At 33.6% G+C, this 21,872-nt stretch overlaps 1 protein-coding gene across 24 annotated transcripts in view; it reads left to right on the forward strand.

Annotated features, from left to right (window-relative positions):
* The window catches only part of Slc4a7 (solute carrier family 4 member 7), a 113,769-nt gene extending 93,866 nt beyond the window's left edge, over positions 1 to 19,903 (forward strand). For 17 of the 24 annotated variants that reach the window (XM_087182173.1, XM_087182182.1, XM_087182186.1 and 14 more), the window contains 8 exons: positions 1,180 to 1,341; positions 1,524 to 1,775; positions 2,763 to 2,831; positions 5,056 to 5,229; positions 7,872 to 8,003; positions 10,221 to 10,318; positions 13,750 to 13,857; positions 15,867 to 19,903. In XM_087182173.1, coding sequence (XP_087038299.1) covers positions 1,180 to 1,341; positions 1,524 to 1,775; positions 2,763 to 2,831; positions 5,056 to 5,229; positions 7,872 to 8,003; positions 10,221 to 10,318; positions 13,750 to 13,857; positions 15,867 to 15,948 — 1,077 coding nt within the window. In that variant the 3' untranslated portion in view covers positions 15,949 to 19,903. The remainder of the gene's footprint in view (positions 1 to 1,179; positions 1,342 to 1,523; positions 1,776 to 2,762; positions 2,832 to 5,055; positions 5,230 to 7,871; positions 8,004 to 10,220; positions 10,319 to 13,749; positions 13,858 to 15,866) is intronic. The other 7 variants (XM_087182178.1, XM_021238664.2, XM_087182179.1 and 4 more) reach the window with 1 other exon arrangement.
* Positions 19,904 to 21,872: the final 1,969 nt, after the last annotated feature.

The following is a 21,872-nucleotide window of genomic DNA, read 5'->3' on the forward strand; positions in this document are numbered from 1 at the left end:
CTAAGTCTCTTACTGTTATTCCCAAATATATGCTTGTTATTCATTTATTGATGCAGCTTTCAGAGCAGACTAATTTTGGAGGGCATAAAATATACTTGGGGAACCAAATTAAGGAACACAAAAATACATTGTATAAATAAAATATTTATATACATTATTGAATATGAAGCAGTTTTAATATATATTTGTGAGAAAGTAGTATCTGAATTTTGAAAGTATTCCTTTTGTATTAACAAATTCAGTATCTTAAAAACAAGCTTAATATTGAGTCTAGAAAATAAAAACATGTTTAAGTTTAAATACATTTACTATTATCCAAAAGTACTAAACTTTCTTGTGATGTTTTCAAATTTTTTGGCTATAAAAGTAAATTTTATGTTATAGCATCAAAGTCTCTTAGTATCTGATAAGTTGCCAGATTTTTGTCAGTAACTTTGGAATAATAATATCCCCAGAGCCACTTTTGATTTGATACCAGCCCTGGCAAGATCACTAGTGTCCAGCATCTTTAAAGCAGTTTAATTTAAAAGTTGATCTAGTATGTGGATTACAAAGGATATAGGACCATGCTGAAATGACACTTTTGTTTGCTTTCCTGCTCCTGCATAACAAACCACCTAGACATGTAGTCGCCAAACAATGGCCTTTATTCCTTTGTGATTTTGTGCCATTTGGGACTGGGACTAGCTGGCCCTTTTGATCTTGTTTGGAACCTTCACATGGCTGCTTGTCATTTAGTGGCTTCTTAGGATACTGTGGCCTTGTGGGACTTCAACTCAGGTGACTGAAGTAGCTGGGGTGGTACTTGTTCTGTTCCCCCTCCTTCCTCGCCGTATTATATTATGTCCATTGTATTATGTTCCCAAGAAAGCTTATCTAGGCTTATTCAATGGCATAATCTTCTCAGGGTTCCAAGAAGCTGCAGGGTTTCTTAAGGTCAGCATTTGAAAGTCACACAATGTTACTTTGGCCTTATTATATGGATTAAAATTATAAGGTTATCCCAGGTTCAAGGGAGAAGGGAAGTACCTGAAAAGAGTGAATAAGTCAGGTGGAAGGGGACATGCTATCTTTGCAAATAATTCAGTTTAATGAGTTCTTATAGTCCCACTCTATTCTGTGGAAATTAGTGCAATAGAAGAACAAAAATTTAAAAAATTTTTTAAAAATTTTTAACAGCCTACTGATCCAAATAGGGGCTGGATCATAAGCCCATTGGGAGATAATCCTTGGTGGACCTTATTGATAGCTGCTATTCCAGCTCTGCTTTGTACCATTCTCATCTTTATGGATCAGCAGATTACAGCTGTGATCATAAACAGAAAGGAACACAAATTGAAGGTAATTTTTAAATTTTGTGTTAAGCATTGTGATTTCTTCAAGGGCTTGAATTTTCATGATAATTGGAATCTTAAAAGATGTAAGATGAAAATCAATTTCTTCCCTTTTTACACTTAACATAGAATTTCAACCTGAAAGAATAATTTAGACTTAGAAATGTTCGTGTTCATTTTACTTTTCAGAAAGGAGCTGGCTATCATCTTGACCTGCTGATGGTTGGTGTCATGTTGGGAGTTTGCTCTATCATGGGACTTCCATGGTTTGTGGCTGCAACAGTGTTGTCAATAAGTCATGTCAATAGCTTAAAAGTTGAATCTGAGTGTTCTGCTCCAGGGGAACAACCCAAGTTTCTTGGAATTCGTGAACAGCGGGTTACAGGACTAATGATTTTTATTCTAATGGGCCTCTCTGTGTTCATGACTTCAGTACTAAAGGTAAAAATATTTTCATTGCAGTACTTTAATTTATCATAGCATTTATACTTGTATGAAAATTAAACATTAAAATATACTTAAGTATCTAAAATCATTTTTATTTCACTCTGCAGTTCAGCCTGGCCTTGAACTCACTGTGAGTTCAAACTCATGGTGTTCCTCTTGTCCCAGCCTCCCAAGTGCACCATTGTACTTGGTTAGATTTAAAAAATACATTTTCTTTTCTTCATGAATTACTTCTGTTTCTTCCAAGGTTCTTAGAAAAAACATCTAGGTCAGTTAGATGAAGTGTAATGGATATAGTTTTCCTTTGGGTTGTTGAGTCTTTTTTTCCTTACAGGCCTCTCACTTTGGTCAGAGTGCTGATTGTGGTTTTGGGTAAATTGATGGGGCCCATGAATAGCCAGGCTTTCCTGTAGAATGCCTTGGTGTGTACTAGATAGGTGGTTTGGTATCCCCATAGCTTAGAGTGTAATAAAGCCTTTACTTATTGGAGTTCAGTTATAATATTCAGTAAATACTACTGTGCAGTATTGGCATTGTAGGAGGTATTGACAATAAGCATAATGCCTTTTGAGTGATTTGTAGTCTTAAGAGCTTTTTGGACTGTTTTATGTATTTGAAATAACATAATTGTCATAGCAGTGTGATATAAAAACTCAAGCACAAAAATGTTTTTTGTTTTAAAGTGAGCTAGGTTTTTAAATGAAGTAATCTGACTTCAGTTCTTGTTCTCTTAACCACTGAATATACTCCCTTTTCAGGAAAGAACATGTAGAAGAGGAATAATTTTTCAAGGTGTTTGTTAACATTGTCATAGGCATAGAAATATTAGGTTGATCCAATCTTCATCAGTAAAAATTTTTTAATTCTATCACTAAACTTATGTTTCTGTGTACTTGTTACTGTGTTTTAGTAGCATATTTAGTAATGTTGTGTTTAGTAGTAGTATCTTAATACTACTAATTGTGATAATTTTACTTACAGTTTATTCCGATGCCTGTTCTGTATGGTGTTTTTCTTTACATGGGAGTTTCCTCATTAAAAGGAATCCAGGCAAGTCTTAAGTGTTTCATGATTTTTCTTTTTAGAAAAATTTTAAAATTACTTTAAATACACAGATTGTTTTTATGATGGTAGTGACATATTTTCTTTTTTTTTGTATTAAATTCTTTTATTGGTACATTGTAGGTATACAACACAATTACATTTCTCATTGGGAATTGTACCTTTACATAAGGCATCTTGGTTCTTATTTTTTCCCCATTCCTAGCCCTCCCTTCATTCCCCCCACCCTTCCCTATTTACAAAGACTTTATTTCCATTTTTTCCATTTCTCATCATTTTTCCTTTCCCTTCTTTCCTTTCCCCTGCCCCTCCCACTACCCCTACCCCTTTGGACCTTTTCTTCCTATTTTACATTATCGATCATTCATTCTAATCATTGGTACATTTTAGGTATACAATATAATGACATTCATCATTGGAAATTTGCACCTTTACATAGTCTCTCTTGGTTCTTATTTTTCACCCTTGCCCAGCCCTCCCTTCAACCCCTCCAGTCCTCCCTATTTACAAAGATTTTGTTCCTATTTTTCCATTTTCTCATATTAATCCCATTCCCTTCTGTCCTTTCCCCTAGCCCTCCCACTTCCTTCCCCTTTGCCCCTTTTCTTCCTATTTCACATTACCTATTATATATTTTAGTCCTTATTTACACTTTCAGTTTCTCACACCAGAGAAACTATTCGGTATTTATACATGTGTGTCCTATTTATTTCACTTAAGAGTATCGCCTCAATGTGCATCCACTTAGCTATAAATGTCTCTAATTTCTCATTTTTGATGGCTGAGTAGTACTCCATTTTATAAAAAAACCACATTTTCTTTATCCAGTCTCCAGTTGATGGGCATTTGGGCTGTTTCCAAGTTTTAGCTATTACAAACTGCGCTGCTATGAACATGGGTGCACAATGATGTATTTTCTACTCTTGGAGTATGGGTTATTTTTTTAAACTGATAACTACAGATCTGTATTTGGCAAGCAATTGTTGCTCACTATACCCTCCACTCCAAGAATGAGATCATGAACTGACCTGGCCCTCACCTATTTTTAATTAAAGCCAACAACAAAACCCCCATAGCTCTCAGTACAGAGTGTTACAGTGTGAGGGGAGATCAACAGAATTGGAAAAGGGAAAAAGTGCTGTTTGTAACATGTAGAACACCAATTTCAGTACTTAAAGAAAAGGTAGATGTTAGTTTACTCTGAGAATGGTATTGCCTTTCATTTAGATGGCACAACATGATTTAAAAGAAATAGGGCATAAGTTGTTTTCTTTGTTGCTCAAAATGGTGGTTGAGAAAGAGGAAAGGAAAAGCATCTTAATTTTGTGAATCAAGAAATAAGTAGAGGGACTTCCAAAGGTTATTAGGTAAGTAAGCAATGGGCACAAGGCTAGAACCCAATTATTTCACTACTCTGTCTTGTTTTCTGCTACTTCCTCAAAAAGAACATGATGAAACTTACTAAGATTTATACAGATATTAGTTGAAAACATTTAGGTCAGCACAGGTAGGCTCCTGTGACCTCTTTTTCTCACAGAAAGGATGCTGTCTGTAGTTGTCAGCAGGTGTGTTAGTGGCTGCAGGATTTTTCCATGGTAGCTTTTTAAAAGAATAGTTCAGGATCTCTGACCCTTGTTAGTCAATAAATGTTCTCATATCTCACTTGGATTTTTACAGTAGTTGTGTGAGATTGGTAGGGCCAATCTTGTTTCCAGTTTATAAGTGAGAAAATTAAAGCACAAGAAACCAAGGAATTTGCTCAGGATTTCATTTTCAGTGCATGAAGAATTGGAATTGATGACCTCAAGACATCTTCATAGAATCAGTATTGTTAGGCTTGAAGAGTACCTTAGAAGACATTCAGATTACTCTTTAGTTGTACATGTTAGAAAACAAGTTCAGAGAGATTAAGTGACTTGTACATTTGACTTCATGTAAATGTTTTATCCTCCCTATGAAAACATTTTGTGTTGGGTTTTCTAGTTAATCGCAGTAATTGAAGCTGATTTTTCTGTGGATCCTGAGATTCTTTACTAAAACAGTCTCCTGTACTGTCAGAGCATTTCAAGAAAGTTACAGTTGAAATTTTACACGCAGAACCCTAAGTTTGAGTACAATTTCATTTCCTAAGGCTGGAAAAGATACTTGTTGAAAACTTCTTTTCTTTTCTTGTTTTGTTTTGTTTTCTTTTTTGTTTCCCTTCCATCTATAGTTTTTTGACCGTATAAAATTATTTGGCATGCCTGCTAAGCATCAGCCTGATCTTATCTACCTCCGCTATGTGCCTCTCTGGAAGGTCCACATTTTCACAGTCGTTCAGCTTACTTGTCTGGTTCTTTTGTGGGTGATAAAAGCTTCAGCTGCTGCAGTGGTTTTTCCCATGATGGTAAGTTTCTTTTTCAGATTTATTTTGTCAGCAATTGATAGCATGAGTTTATATTTTCATATTCTTTTTAAATTTATAATTGATTTTTGAGATAAACAGCAGGCCATTTTAGGCATCTTAGGTATTTAAAGATGGGGGTTACCTCTTTGCAGCTATAAACCGATTCTTTTCCAGTCTGAATTTTCGTGTCATTTTGTAGGTTTGTTTAACTTTTTAATCTTGGACTATAAGAGCTCTAGTTTCTGTTGTTTTACTGTTTTTTTTCTTTCTCATATGCTGTGGTGCTGGGAGTTAAACTCAGGGCCTTATATATGCTAAGCAAACACTGTACCACATTTGTGGAACAAATGTAATGCCAAATTCAAAAAGAAAAGCAACCAAAACAACATCATTCTTTAATAGATTATTTCAATATGCCTTTTTTACGGATTGACTGATCTAGAAGTTAAAAAGTTATGAAGAGGGCCAGGGATTTAGCTCAGTGACACCATGCCTGCCTTGCAAGCGAAAGGTCCTGAGTTTGATCCCCAGTACCAAAAAAAAAAATGTTATGAAGACTATAAATAATTTTATGTAGCAAATTGCAACAAATTATCACAAATTGCGTGATTTAAACAACAAAAGTTTATTGCCTCACAATTCTGGAGGCTAGAAGTCTGAAATCAAAGTGTGACTGGGGCCATGCTCCTTCTGAAACCTGTGAAGGCATCTTTTCTGTCCTTCATCCTGGCTTCTGGTGCATTGCTGCAGTCCTTGGCATTCCTTAGCTTGCAGCTGCGTAACTGCAGCCTGCCTTTGTCATTACATAGTGCTGTTCCTCTAGGGCACAATTCATATTGTATTAGGAGCCTACCCTTCTCCAGTATGACATTTTCTTAATTGTATCTCCATCAACCTTTGTTGAAAGAGTTAACTATGTATACTGGGAAGTAAATAAGTTCATCCTCCCTATCTGATAACCATGCTCGGAAAGAAAGTGTAAATGAATTCAGGATTTAAATGGTAAAATAAAGTTGTAGTAAAAAATTGAGAGGAATATTTGTATAATCCAGTGAGTGGGAATAACTTTTCAAAGAAGATAGGTGAAACCCAACTGTAAACGAAAGGTAAATATTCTTGATTATGTGGTCATTAAATGCTTTTTCTTTGTGTAAAAGATATTATAAACAGTAAAAATCATATTGTGAGCTTGGAGAAAATATTTGTAACATAAGGCAAATTAGAGAGTTTCTATCCAAACCATACAGAACTCTTACACATTTGTAAACAAAAATGAAAAATGGGCAAGTGAAATAGACCATTCACAGAAGAAGTACAGCTGGACAATAAATACATAAAGAAATGCTCACCATCACTGGGTATTAGAGAAATACAAATTAAAACAACACTGAGATTCTAGCTTACCCCAGAATGAATGGCCATCATCAGGAAATCAAATCATAACAAATACTGGAGAGGCTGTGGGGGGAAAAGGAATTCTTTTACACTGTTGTTGAGAAATGTAAACTAGTACAGACTCTGTGAAGGTAAGTATGGAGATTCCTCCAAAAACTAAAACTAGAATTTCCATTTGAGTCAGCTTTTCTCCTAGGTATCTTCTGGAAAGAGTTAAAGATATAATATTATAGAGATATATGCATACTCATATTTATGGCAGTATAGTTCATCTATAGTAGCTAAATCTTAGAAGTGGCCCACATGTCCATCAACAGATGAATTGATAAAGAAAATGTGATATTTATACAGCATGGAGTACTACTCTGCCATAAAGAAATATAAACTTGAGTCGTTTGTAGGAAAATGGATGCACCTTGAGACCATAGTGTGAAGTGAAATAAATCAGACACACAAGCTTAAATATCACATTGTTTCTCTTACATGAGAAACACAGGGTAAAAATAGAGAGTAAAATAAATGGTGGATTATAGGAAGTAGGGAGATAGATCCTTTTCAAAGGGAGAGGGGATCAAGAGGTGGAGGGAGAGGGATAAAGGAAAGAGATAAAGGATCAAAAAAAGGAACTGATATGCGCTATGTACCTGTACCAACTCCACACAAGAAATTTAAGCATTATGTACTATACACGTGTACTAATAAAGTGAACTTAAAGTCATAAAAACCAGTAGAAAAGAAAGACAAGCGAAAGGTTAGGAAACAGCAAGTTAACAAGAGTAAATCCATATGGCTAATCAGCATTTGAAAACATGTTCATTCTCAGTAGCAGTAAAAGAAAAACAAATTAATGTCTTTTTTGCCCATTTGATTGAAGAATTAAAACCTAATGCTGGAAATAGATAATACACTGCTTAAAAGTTTTTTATATAAACTTGTAGAATGTATTTTTTTAAAGTTTAATATAGTCACCATACTTAAAGTGTTTTATAGTATTAGCAGAGTGTAAAGAGATTAAAAATCTTATTTCCTTTTTTCGTCCCGTGTAGCTTTTTTTTTAAAAAAAACCCAGACAATTCAAAAACATAAATAGGTGACTCAGTTTCTTTGCAATAAGATAATGGATAAAATAATTTTTAGGCAAAATACATAAAGTATTTTCCCATTATTTATAAGATTTAAAAAGTAATTTCCTCTTTAAGTGATATAATTTATGTGTTACTTAATATTCCCTCTCCTCACTTTTGAAGGTTCTTGCATTGGTTTTTGTACGCAAGCTCATGGACCTGTGTTTCACAAAGAGAGAACTCAGTTGGCTTGATGATCTCATACCAGAAAGTAAGAAAAAGAAAGAAGATGACAAAAAGAAAAAAGAGAAAGAGGTAAAAAGACAAGAATTTTAGATTTATACCATTCCCTATGTTGTAGTAAGGGATTATTATAATCACCTTATTGAATGAGTTCTTTTAATCCTCCAAAGGCCCTTAATAAGGTATAGATACTGTTTTTTTCTCCATTGTATAAATAAGGAAACTGAGGCAGGGAGATACTAGGTAACTTGTCTTAAATACCACCTCTTTCCCATTTAACAGTCTTGCCCCTCTATACCTCTGACATAAGAATATTTTTGGAAAGTTACTTATTTGTGTACTTAACAGTAGAAGAATTAGAGTTTTTAGTAGTTTTAAAACAAATAAAAAAGTAATTCTGTATCACCATCTAACTGTAAGTACATTAACTACATTAATTTTAATATACATTTTAGTAATCTAGTATACATACCAGCAAAAGGAGTTTAAATAAATATCGTTGTTTTTTTTTAATGTATAGTAAAGCTTTGGTTGTTTTGCTTTGGTTTGTTTTTGTTCTTCAGTTTGAGATGGGGTTTTGGTGTGTTACCTAGGCTGGTCTAGCAGTGACGGACTGAGATCCTCCCACCTTATCCTCCCAAGGCGCTGGGCCCATGGCCTTTTCTTCAGCCCCAGCAAAGGCGTAGTCTTTGTGTGCACTGTTAGGCACCACTGTTAGTCGACTTGTAGACTTAGATATAAACATAAATGCTTCATTCTGAATTGGTTTATTTTTAATCAATACAATGCTATCACTTGAAAGAAAAGTACAGACTAAATATGCAGCATTAATGATTTTGTTGATCGTAGTGCTATACTTAATTTTCTTATACGCAGTTATTGTTTGAAAAGCAAACATAAGAGGGCCAGGGATTTAGTTCAGTGGCACCGTGCCTGCCTCGCAAGCACAAGGTCATAAGTTTGATCCCTGGTACCAAAAAAAAAAAGAAAAGAAAAAGAAAATCAAACATAAGAAAGATACCCATTTTTAGAGGTAGAAAAATTACTGATTTTGTTTATTTTTTGGCAACAAATGGAATGATACTACAATTACTATGATATTAGGGCTAGTTACTTGAGGCTCCAAATGTTTGTTTTCCTTCAAGTTAATATGTAAATACGTATTAGCATTTGTTAATTTCTTCTCAATAGGGATATAATTTATTTATAAAATACTTAGGTCAGGTTACCTGCTTATCATTTCTTATATCAGTTAAAATAAGGTTTAGTGGTACATCATAGAAATCAAAAGTAAAAGTGACTTTTAAACACAAGGATTTATTCCTCCATGTAAGAGAATTCTCAAAAGTAGGTGGCCTGCTGTTGCAGCTCCACAGAGTTATCAGGGACCCTTTATTACATTCCTCCTGCTCTTGGCAGGTAGGATGTGGATTTCTTCCATCCTTAAGTTCACCTCCTGGGTCAAAAATGGCCACTGAATTCCAGGCATTATGTTAGCTTTACAGTGGCAAGGAGGAAGGGACAGAAGGCAAAATGGCCCTTATTCTATTGTCATATTTTCGAGAGTCTTTCTAAAAATTGTACCATGTGTCCCCGATTTGCAAGAAATGCTGGGAAATTTATGTAGCCAGTTGTTTCTTTGTTTTATGTTAAAGACTAGGTCACACTGCCACCTGCAAATAGTGGGATTTCTGTTAATAAGAAGAGTATAAAATCTCTTGTCTCACCTGTATTACCTTAGTAACGTGTCATAATTTGCATCTCTGGTGCCCATTTGGTTCTCAACTTCCAGGGGACATATCAGCTAAGACAAGACACTGTTGATTGTCACAACTGGACAAATTGTTTTGGCATTCAGTGGGTAGAAGCGAGGAAGCTGCAAAATCTCTTGTATACACAGGGCTTCCTCCTACAACAAAGAATTATTAGTCTAAATGTCAGTATTGCTGAGGTTGAAAATCCTGCCTTATACAAGTGAGGTTTTAGTCGTATTATGATGAAAAATAAGAAACTGTATGAAATTTACTCTCATTATATACCTATGTAATAACTGATACTCAAATTTATGTAAATTGATTTCAAATAGTATTGATTCACTTTCAGAAATGAATGTTACACCCATTTAAAATTAATCTCTATAAGTACTTTTCATTTCATGCTATGAGCTTATAATTATAAAATGAAATTTTCAGTTATGTCAGATTGAGTGTCTAAGTCTTTAATGTGTTCTAATACCTGTCCTCTTAGAAATATTCTGGAAAAAGTAATCTCTTCACATGTGTTCCACAGGAAGCTGAACGAATGCTTCAAGAGGATGATGATACTGTGCACCTTCCATTTGAAGGGGGAAGTCTCTTGCAAATTCCAGTTAAGGCCCTCAAATATAGGTGAGGTCTAACTTGATTTTGTAAAACAGTGCATTTCATACGTATGTCAAGTACATTGATAATCATGTAATGCTGTAGTGCTATTTTTAAAAGATGATAAAAATCTGTGTCTGGCATATGAACTGAAAGGGTGCTTCACACAGCTGGAAAAGGAAGTCTCTTGGTGCCTTTCTACCCAGATTCTAGCAAGAATGAAGAAAAACTAGAGTTGGATGAGGGCCTTAAACTGACGTGCAAAGACAACAGGATTTAGTTATATTCATTCCACTTGTCACAAGGAAATTTAAAACCAATATACAGGTTTCAGAATAGTTCCATCCATTTTTCTAGTCAAAATAGTATTCCTTTTTCCTGTCTTCAGTAGGGCTAGGATGAGTGTGTGCTGGAAAATAAAACATTTATAGTCCATTTTCTGATAACCTCCCAATATGTAGTTGTGCAGAGGCTCTGCAGCTCTTCTAGTTTCCAAAAGTGTAATTTCATTTTTGCCAGTGAAGCTGCATATTATGGAAAATTATGAATGGGTTGCATTTATAGTTTGTCATGTATTATTTTGGTGATAGTTTGGGAAATGCATTTTTTTGTAGTTTAAAAGATTAAGATCCTATATATTATTTGTGTACACTTCAGTTTGTATTTCTACACCATTTCCATTTCTGATTAGCTATTTAGAGTTGAGAATTCAGTTGCACACTGTGTGTAACTTCCTTCTCTGACCAGTTGGAAAAAGTTCATTGGTACAGTATTTAACTTGCTTCAACCATTTTTTCATCTTTTTTTCTTATGGTTTTTACAGAGTCACATTTGGTCTTGTTACATGTTGGTTAGCTGTGATAAATGAATTAATCAAGTAATTGTCTTCTGTACTTTTTGGCTATTAGTTTCTTTCTACCATTGGTACTATTCTGTTACTTTTTCATGATTTTCTCTTGAGTCTTTGTTTGTTTGTTTGTTTGTTTGAGACAAGGTCTTGCTGTGTAATTCAAGCTGGCTTTGAACTCACTATAGAGCCCAGGCTGGCTTCAAACTCTTAGCCATCCTCCTGCTTCAGCCTCCTGAGGGCTGGGATTATAGGCATACCACCATACCCAGCTCCCTTGAATCTTAATACACTTTACAAACTATAGAAATGATCCCTGAAAGTATAGTCTTTTATACACTAAACTCAGTGCCAAGTATAGCAGTCTTAATTTATCCAGTTATGAAGGACTGCTTTGCTGGGTTTTATAAATCTGTGTTATATGAATTTTATTCGTTGTTCCTCTAAAATAAAGAGGGTATAGGAACTGCCACAATGCTGATTAGTAACTCAGTTTCCTAAGATTACTTGTCACTGAATTTCTGTCCTTCTTTATTATTTTCTCAGAATAACTATGAACTTCACAAATTTAAATGGAATTTATATGTCTGATATAACAAAAAAAATAGATATCTGAGTTTTTTCTTTTGTTTTTTAAATGATGATATGATTCATTGTTAATGTAACTTTTCTTAAAATGGAAACATCGAGAGGCCAGGCGTGGTGGCGCATGCCTGTAATCCCAGCACTCGGGAGGCTGAGGCAAGGAAGATTGGTGCAAATTCAGGGCCAGCCTGGGCTACATAGTGAGACCCTGTCCAAAAAAAAAAAAACTGGAAACACCAAGAATGCCAAAAAATGGCTAACTTATTTCTTAAATAGTTTTGGGTTACTTGCCATGAAGATCAAATGAGATATGAAAGCATTTGGAAAATGTAAAGCTCTCTGAAATATGAAAATAATTTATGTAATGCAGTCAGACTTTTCATATAGTTTTATTTGGAGATAAAATATATACTGTATTCAAAAAAGGGTGTTAATTTCTGCAAATGGGAAAATTCTTACTTGGAAAAGGATAGAAGCTAGAAACTACATTGGGAATTCATTCGCTCTTCAGTTATTTTAAGTTGATAGCCAAGTGAATAAATGCTTACTTAAGGCAGGAAGAGTTGCAGGCTGCATGGCCTTGCCATTGTGAACTTGGGTGTTGAGACTCTTCCATGACTGCGTCACATTTCTCTACAATCTTAAATTTTAAACAGCATTCTGACTTAAAGTATCAACAGAGCTAGTACTGCTATTTAGTTGTTCATAACCTTGCCACTATCACATTAACTTAACATGATCTAATTTGACATTGTATATGTAGCTTGTTTGCATGAAATGTTTTTCTTTTAGTAAGGAAAAAAGGGCTTGAAGATATTTCTGTTAACTTCATGGTACTTCCACATTACTTGTGACTGATAACCTTGAGCCCTAATTTAACTATTTATATAATTTTTATCGGATTTGGGGTCTTTAAGTCATTTTTGCAGTAGTTTGTAGACACATAGAATCATTACAGTTATCCCTTACAGTAAGGACAGTGTATTCTTGGGTTTTTTTGGGGGGGGGGATACCAGGGATGGAACTCAGGACCTTGCGTTTGCCCTAAGGCAGGCGGCAGCACCACTGAGCTATATCCCTGGCCCCAACAGTATGTTCTTTTGACTTTGATACATTTGATAAAATACCACGTTGACACTAAAAATGTCAATATCATCCACAATGGAACTTATAAAGCTTTTCTAGTATTATCTTTTAAATATTTTCAGAATGTTGTTCTTAGTTGCAAAGTGACATTGTTCTTTTTTGAACGATTTATATAGACTATGAAAGATAAGGATTTTGTTTTAAGTTTTTTTCTTTTGTTGTGTTGCCTACCTGGCCTTGATCACACTGTTCTGCCTCAGCCTCTCAAACAGTTAGGATTGCAGTGTGTTTTGGTTTGGGTTTTGTTTTCATAATTTTTTCTTGTATATTGTGGATATTTAAGGAGACTGAAATTTGTGCCAATTATGAAAGTTTTCTAATTGGTGCTGTTTTTATAGTTGAGCATATTCATATATCTTTTATATTATTTCAATAGTATATAGCCAGGGTGGCCAGAGGGTATCATTACTGGAGTACTGCTGAAGTACTATTGAAACCCCAAATTGAATTGTAAAGCAAAGTTACATAAGCAAATCTTGCTAATTTGTTTTTGTTTGTTTGTTTGAGACAGGGTCTTGCTATGTAATCCAGGCTTACCTTGAACTTACTATGGAGTCCAGGATGGCCTCGAATTTATGGCAATCCTTGTGCCTCAGCTTCCCGACGGCTGGGATTACAGGCATGTGCCACTGTGCCCAGCCAAATTTTGCTAATTTAATTTTATGCTTAGTTTTAGTTATAAAGAGAGATGTAATTCTTCATGAGGCCTTTACAGATGAACTCCAGGATTTTGATACCTTGCTGGACCTTGATTTAAGTGCGTGACAAGGGTTTTTTCATTTTATGTTGATGAAAGCAAATAGTCATATAGATGTAAAAATGACAATATTAATGCTTTGCAAGTACTGTATACTAACCATAAAGTGTATTTGCTCCTCAGTGTTGATCCCTCAGTGGTTAACATATCAGATGAAATGGCCAAAACTGCACAGTGGAAGGCACTTGCCATGAATACTGAGAATGCCAAAGTAACCAGATCTAACACGAGGTAGTTATAATTGTTTATGCATTTTCTACCCGTTGCCAGTGTTCAGTTTACCTACAGAGAGCTGTACAGTAGAATCGTCACACTTTACTTACCCAATTCATATCTTCATTAACAAAACCAACATTCCTGGCTTTCTCCCTCACATCTTTTATCTGTCATTTTATTATTAACGATCAGATACTGGTAATGATTCTGTTGTATAATTTTTAAATTTATGTAGTTTCATATTTCAGAAAAGAACTTAAACTATTTTTATTAAAAATAAATTTTCATGTGGCAGCATAGAATAGATATGTAAATGATTTAAAAACATATAAAGAAAGATAATTACCAGGAAGTAAATAAATATTCTAATTGAACACTGTCACAGTCATGCTGTTTGCTACTCCAAGGGAAAAAACGACGATTGTTTTCTTATGTTTTGATTTGTTTTGTTTTGCTTGGCTTGGCTTTTGTGTATCACTTCTTCAGTTAAGGTAAATGTTTCCCTGAGGATATTTGGAAGAAATTAAATTCATTAATATAAAGACCATTATAATGGACCGTGTATTAAAACTCATATGACCCTTTACTTACGTTTCTTCTTAGGTAGCATTTCTTTCTTCACCCTCACTACATGGCCTGAAACCTTGGGAATTCTATTTTGATTGTCTTTAGAACTGTAATTCTCAGGTCTCTAAAGAAATGAAGTATGTCTTCCAAGACATATTCAACTAATGTCTTAGGTTTACCTTGTGTCAGATGCTATGTTGGGTATGGTAATAATTTTGCTTGAGCTTCAGATCAAGACCTTTCCAAGCAGGTAGTCATGTAGCTAATCTGTTAATTACTATCTTTCTGAACTCTTATCTGGTGATAATAATTAATCAGCTTTTTCTTATTCTTTCCCTGTCTACCTATAGAACCCCTTTTCTGCTTAATCTTTATCAGCAATATGTTTTATTTTTCTGTCATTTTTTCTTGAGTTTTGGTTTTCTAAGCTGTAGTATTTGCTGTTTAAATTTCTATTTTTAGTCTGTAAGATTTTATTTGCTGTATGGAGAAAGGGCTGTGCTAAGTTGTCCACATTGGCTTTGAACTCAGAATGCTCCTACCCCAGCCTCCTGAGTTGCTGGGATTACCAGTGTGTAATACCTTGCGAAGTTTTAAAGTTAAATTCTTCATCATTTTGGATCATACGGCAAGAACTTCACTGATCTCTATACTGTTGGTTACTGTTTTTCACACTCTTGGCCCAACATGTTATATAGTTATGATAAAAATAAAGGCCTTCTAGTAATATTAACATACCTCTTACACTTCCACCTTTCATTTGATTTAACTCCCCTATTCCAAATCACATGAGAATAAGGAGAATGTCTTGGCAATGTCATTTTGACAGAAAAACTATTGGGTCATCTTACTTTCAGTTTGTCTGAAGAAGGCAGCAAACAATAGTGTATTTCTCTACTTTTTAAAAATGTTTTTTCAAAATCTGGGTGTCTGACAATTAAATCAGTCAACCAGTTAAATCCATATATAGGGAGTCATTGTGTATGATAGTAATTTAAAAATGTAAAATAGGTGTTGTACTTGTGAGCCAAATTTAGGGACAGAAATTTTGCCAGTTTGTTACTTTTCAAAGGAAATTACTTGATGCTTATCTACATTAACAAAGATTTGTGTTAGTGAATTTTTCAGTGAAATAAGTCAGATGTTTCAACTCTTGTTCATGCATGAAGTAAAACTAATAAACTGTTATATACGGACTCATTTTAAAAAACTTCAGTTTAAAGACATGAATTTCAATTGAAAACATAATTTTTAAAAAACTAAGAATTTTTAATATATGACTTTCTGGTTAAGTTTACTGGTACTAAAAATGAGCAGTAAAATTAGGTAGCAAATTATAAGTTAGTGTTACTGAATAATCATCTCAAAAGGTTTTACATAGATACTCATTATTGGCCATGTTTAGAATCTTGTATTTGTTCTTTTAAATTTTTTTTCTCATTCTTTGTTTTAAATAGCCCTGAAAAACCTGTGAGTGTGACAATAAATTTTGAAGATCAACCATCAAAGAAATACATGGATGCTGAAACTTCATTATAGAATTGAACCAAGCAGAATTATATATAGATATAGATGTATATCTATAATGTGTGTGTGTGTGTGATATCACTATAACAATATTGTACGTCATGCTATGTATGCCTGACTACTGGGTTTTTTGAAATAATACCTGAAGTTTGTTACAAGCACCATGGAGTGTATATTAATGAAATAGTCTCTTAGAAATGAGGTACATGGTTATTATTCAAATATTTATTTTGTTGGGAAAAAGCTTTTCTATTCTGCAGTAGAAAGATGTGGAGAAATACACAGTAGGCTTTTCTTAAATCTCTGTCCATCAGTAGCAGCTCATACCAATCTTAAGTGGTACATACTTAGTTTACATATTTATCATTTTTACTTGAGTGTCCAAAAATTGTCACATATTATTTCACCTTTGTTAGCCTAGTACTTTATAGGAAGAACAGAGTCTTTATGTCAGTGCTGTGAAGAACACAACATGTCATGGCTTCTCTGTGTACTATTTCTGTGGCTGTCCACCGTGTTGCACAAGTGATGTCATTTTCTTGGCCCTAGAGGTGATTGATTGGACAACAGTGGAGACTTTCAGTATAGGAACTGTTATGTTTTTAACCCTTAGTTTTAGGAATTTTTAAAAAATCTTGAGACTTCCGTATGTAGCTATCCGTTCTCAAAGTCAGGTATTTATAATTCAGCACCCATGCCGGTTGTAACTATGAATTTTAGAAGGTATAAAATGCCAGTTTACAAGGAATTTTGTTACCTTTGTAGAAACTATTTTCTCAAGACTTACACTTTTTTTAGAATTCATAAATCCTCTATTCTTTGCTGTTGCTCTCTTAAAGTGAAATAGTTTGTATCAGGTTCAAGTTTTTGATTAGATTTCCATTATAAATAGTATGATCAAGTAATCAGGAGTCAGAATTGTCTCAAATGGGTTATGATCAGTATTACTTTATTCAGAATTACCTTTCATTTTCTTACTGTTATTTTTCTTATATAGATTATATTTAATAGGTTATTTCCCATGGTTTCATTTCTAAATATTTATTTTCATTGATATGCTTAATTATATAAACATTTGAAAAGATAACCAATATAGAGTAAACTGTTAATGTAAATAATTGGTGCTCACTTACATTTACGTTTAGTAGCTGAAAGAAATTGACAAATTTTGCAATTTTGATATAAAGCACTGCCATATTTGTCTTTTAAAGAAAATTAGACTTACGTAGAGCTCAATTGATGGCATTCTTCCTATTTTTTGTTAGTATTTTAAAATTTAATTTAGTTTTTCTTAGCTGCCCTTTTAATTTAGCATTCATTTTAGTCATCTTTTATATACTCTTAGCTCCATACTCAATAAATGTTACTGTTAAGCTTGTAGGACTGGGTGAATGGGATTGTGACACTGATTTGGCAAGATCCAAGTGATTATTGAAAAGCTACAGAAATACTGGAGATGGTAACATGAATATTAGGGAAAAAATTTTAGTGAAATTCCAGTGCTCCCTTTAGTCATTTATAATTAAAGGCAAAAGTGAATAATTGATCTTGAAAGAAGATCACAAAAATGCCAAAAGCTGGTATTTTAGCAATGCTAAAGTGTTCTCATTCCATTCTAAAGTACATAATAGCTAATACAATTTTCCCTTCTGCAGATTCTAGTACAATAATAAATTCAATTTATGCCTCACCTGAGATGTTGGAAATGTAGCTGCTTTTCTTTAGAAAATGTCATTGGCATTATCTGGTACTGCCCGAAAAAGACTTTTAGACTCTATTGGCAATCGATGGAGAGTATGACCCATGGTGCTTATTATCATTTATGTGCTTCCATTTAGACGATTACTTTTTATTCATAGCAGCATAGTCAGGTCCAAAGTTCCTGCTATCTGCTGCTATTTTTTTAACTCCCCTGATGTACCTGAACAAGAAAATTTCCTCATATCATTTCCTTGTGTTTGGACATCAAAGAGTTAACAAATGCACTTATTTTACAGGAAGTGATTTTAAAATTTAAACTGAAAACTATCTGGGATCATAGTGTTTTTTCTGATTTTATATAATTATGTATAGTAATTATCCAGTGCTAGAAAAACCCTAACTTGCAAAATACTTAGCATTCAGAATGTTCTACTGTCTCCATTACTAATGGCTTCTGCTTTCTTTTGACTACTTGATTTACAAAATGATCTGATATGACTGCTCCATTGAAGAGCTAAGGTAACTCGTGTTTAAGTAATTAACTGCTTGTGTTAAGTGGAATCATGGATAGCATTCATTGCAAGACAGTGAAAGATACAATTTACTATATATTGATTTTTAAGTGTTGCCTTAAATAGGTATATATGAGAAGTAGTATTTGCTGTGTACTGATTTACCTCAAGGTGCAAAATAATTAAACCTGTGCATATTCCATTTCCAAAATAAATTCAAACAAACAGCCCTGCACTTTCTTAGATGCCTTGATTTTCAGAATGGAGCTTAGTGCTACTGAATACCCTGGCCACAGAGCCATCTCAGGATATTCTTTTCTCCACCCTATTTTATTTATTTATAGATGTCTGTTTACAAAGACTATAATAAATTCTGGTGTTAACCATCTGAAATTTACTTTCATTTACTCTTTCAATCTAAAATAGCAGCTTTTGAGAAAATGAGCTGAGTTCCTTACAATAAAAGGATGACTATATATTTTTAACATTAGATACACTGATTCAGTCTTTCTAAAGCATATTTGTATGCGTGTGTGTGTGTGTGTGTGTGTGTGTGTGTGTGTGTGTGTGTGTGTAGTTACCAATCTTAAATCTCTTCCGTTGTTTAAAGCTGTGGCGTACCAGTGTTTGTATTTGCCAGGTCTTTTGTAAAATGTGTTGGGTAAAATTCTTATGTGCTAATGCATATATTTATAAAGGAGATTTGTTTACCACTCAAAATTAATAACTTTTATTTTCTGTTTTCTTCATCCAAAAACATTTCTGTTTTTCCACATACTCAGAGTTTCTCTGTGAGTACACTACCTGACTTTTTCCTTCACAAAGGCGGGTTCACAATTCTGTTAAAAAAAAAAGCAACAACTGGTCTCTTCACAGAGGTATAATACTAGAGCTTGCTACGTAGAAGATTTTTATCATGTACATCAGTTCTGTAAATGTGCTCAACAGTTTAACGGTTTCTCATGTGAAACATCCTGTTTCAGAGTGCTCAGATTTTTGGATATGTAAGCCATTGATAAAACATTGCAATTCAAAGCTTTATTTTAAATAACTTAATGTTTTAAATTTATTTATGTAGATTAACACCATTTTGTCATATACAGTCTTTTATTTCAACAATTATTTATTTTTAGAAGGTAAATTTAAAGACTTAAGGACATTCGAGCTTTAAAATAGTGTTCAAATTTCAAAATTTGGCAATCTTAATCTCTTTTCTAACTTCAGAAAGTAAAATAAGTGTCAGTTATAGAAAAACATAGTTGAAAAAGGAATCATCTAAAGATCTTTTTAAAATGTAATTACCACATACTTAGAGTAATTGCTAAGCCCCACTTTTGTTTTTAATCAGTGTTTTGCACATCGATTGGTTTTTCATGCTGTGGCTTTTCTTACATTTATTATTCAAGGTTTTTGTTTTTGTGGAAGGGTCTTTCAATGTTTACTATGTTTAAATAAACAAATATTGAATTGTATTGTGTATTTATGTAATATTTGATATCTTGGTGTAATTTCATAGTATAGGTCAAAGTTTTATGACTTTTATAATTACAGTGATATTTGCTTTTGTAATAAAATCCAAACCAAATTAAACATTAAATTGTAGAATTGATATTTTTCATTTATATGAAGTACGAGTCTATCCAAGTCTATAATGTGAACCATCCTGCCTTTCACATTTGTTTCATAATTGTGAGAAAACTATTTTTTGTATATCTTATTAAAGTTGAAAGAGCAATAAAAGTCTACTTAATTAATTGTTGGCTATTGTCTTTACTTTGTATTTTATTGGAAGAGCTGAATGTCTTTTTCAGCTTGAGATGAGGTAGGGAGTGAAAATGAGTGATTGGTATGTCCTGCCTGCCTCCTAATATTTGTATGCTCTAGGAGAAGACAGACAGAAAAGGGGAAAAAAGGGGAAACAAAATAGTGTTTCACAGTAGCATTTTCATGGTTAAGAAATATTGAAAATACCCTTTGTTAATGCTGGCCTTAGCTTTGTCAGCCCCTACCATTTTCTTACTTTAAAATTAAAGCTTTTTCCTATTTTTTTAAAGAAAGAAATGTTGAAAATAAAGTCCCTTTTGCAAAGCTCATTTATTTTTTCCTTATTTTAAGACTTTTGCTGGGTTATGTGTACTCATTTGCATAAGTACTGACATTACAGGCAGGCTCTGCTTGTTTTTGTTGTTGTTAATTAATTTTATTACAGATTTTTTCCTTAATAGCAAATAAGTCTTGTCTGTTTTCTGTAATATATCTGTGTATATATATTAATATATAATATGTGTGTATAGATAAGCATACAATTTCCTCATGTTTTTTGTACTGAGAAACTTCTGATACTTCTGTGAATTTAATAATGTATGAAAGTATGGGTTAGGGTGCTTATGGTTTTGGAAATTTCATGTGAAAGTTTGATGTTAGGAAAAATATTTTTGTCAATATGTAATTCCCACCTATCAAACATCAATATTTTTTTAACCAGGAAAGAGGAAAGGGAACCATGATTTTCTCATTTCTGTTTGATCTAACCTTGACATTCCAGTTTCTATGCTTTTATTGAAAACATTTCTATTATTTGGGAAACCTGCTTTTTTTCAAAGCCTAGTTACTTCATGTTGTACTGGACCTTCTGCTTTCAAATCTACATCACTCTCATTCCTTAAAGTGTGTTGGGAGGGTTAGTGTGTTTGAAGTAGCCTTTTCTTGCCCTTAGACCATTGGTCTAGAGGCATTTTAGAAGTTTGAGGAAGTGATTTGTCTTCTTGTTTGAGTTGACCCTATCTCAGTGCCTATTGTTACTTTTTTTTTAATGCTACAGTTAAAATTTTGTATTCTTTTACTTTTGAAGTATATAATTGACGTATATGCATTTTAGCATAGTACAATATATTAGAGAACAGAACAAAGGAAGTATTAGGTCTCAGATTTGAGTCCTGCTACATAAACTGCAAGTATTGGTGCAGGTGTGATTGCTTTGGGGTTTTAAACATAGCACATTACAGAGCATGCTTTGGACCATTGACACTTGGAGATGTTAGTGCACCTCTCTTCTAAGAGTCAGCGTCTTTTATACCTTTTACATGTACACAGTTTTAAGTCATTTTTAGAGAAAGCCAAAACATGCATTGAGACACTTTTACAGAGAAGTAGAAAGATGAGAGGCACATTCCATATACTGCTGAAGATTAAGACTTAAGAGTCATTGTCCCTTAGTGCTTAATGATTAGAATGTTAGTGTATAGAATATTTTTTTCACTCACCATCAGTCTTCCTACCTGTCACCTTTTTGGATTTTTTGTTTGGTTGGTAATATTCTCATGGTTTTATGCTCTGAATTTTAATTACTTCTGGTATATTCACCTGAATTTGGCTTTAACCTTTCTGCATTCCTAAAATAAGATTTTTTAAAATTAAAAATGTGCTTGAGTAATTACACAAATCCAAGATCTGTTATCCCACTGGGCTACTTAAAACAGAAACAGAAAAGTCATGATTCATTTTCAATCAAGTTTTGGAGAATTTCAGCAAGTGTTGACACACTACTGTGCATTTAGAGTGACATTAAGATTGAGCAGGGGGCCCTGTACCTGCAGAAATTGTTGGGGTATCCTTGTGATCGAGACACAGTTTTCCAATCATTGTAAGTTCTGCCCTGCTTCTGTCACTTAATAGCTGTTGTATTGGACTATTTAGGGAATTTCTTGCTTATTGGGTGAAAAT

Source organism: Heterocephalus glaber, unplaced genomic scaffold (assembly GCF_053883595.1).
Source record: "Heterocephalus glaber isolate CG9 unplaced genomic scaffold, H.glaber_assembly_v1.0 deba00001472, whole genome shotgun sequence".
NCBI classification, from domain to species: Eukaryota; Metazoa; Chordata; class Mammalia; order Rodentia; family Bathyergidae; genus Heterocephalus; species Heterocephalus glaber.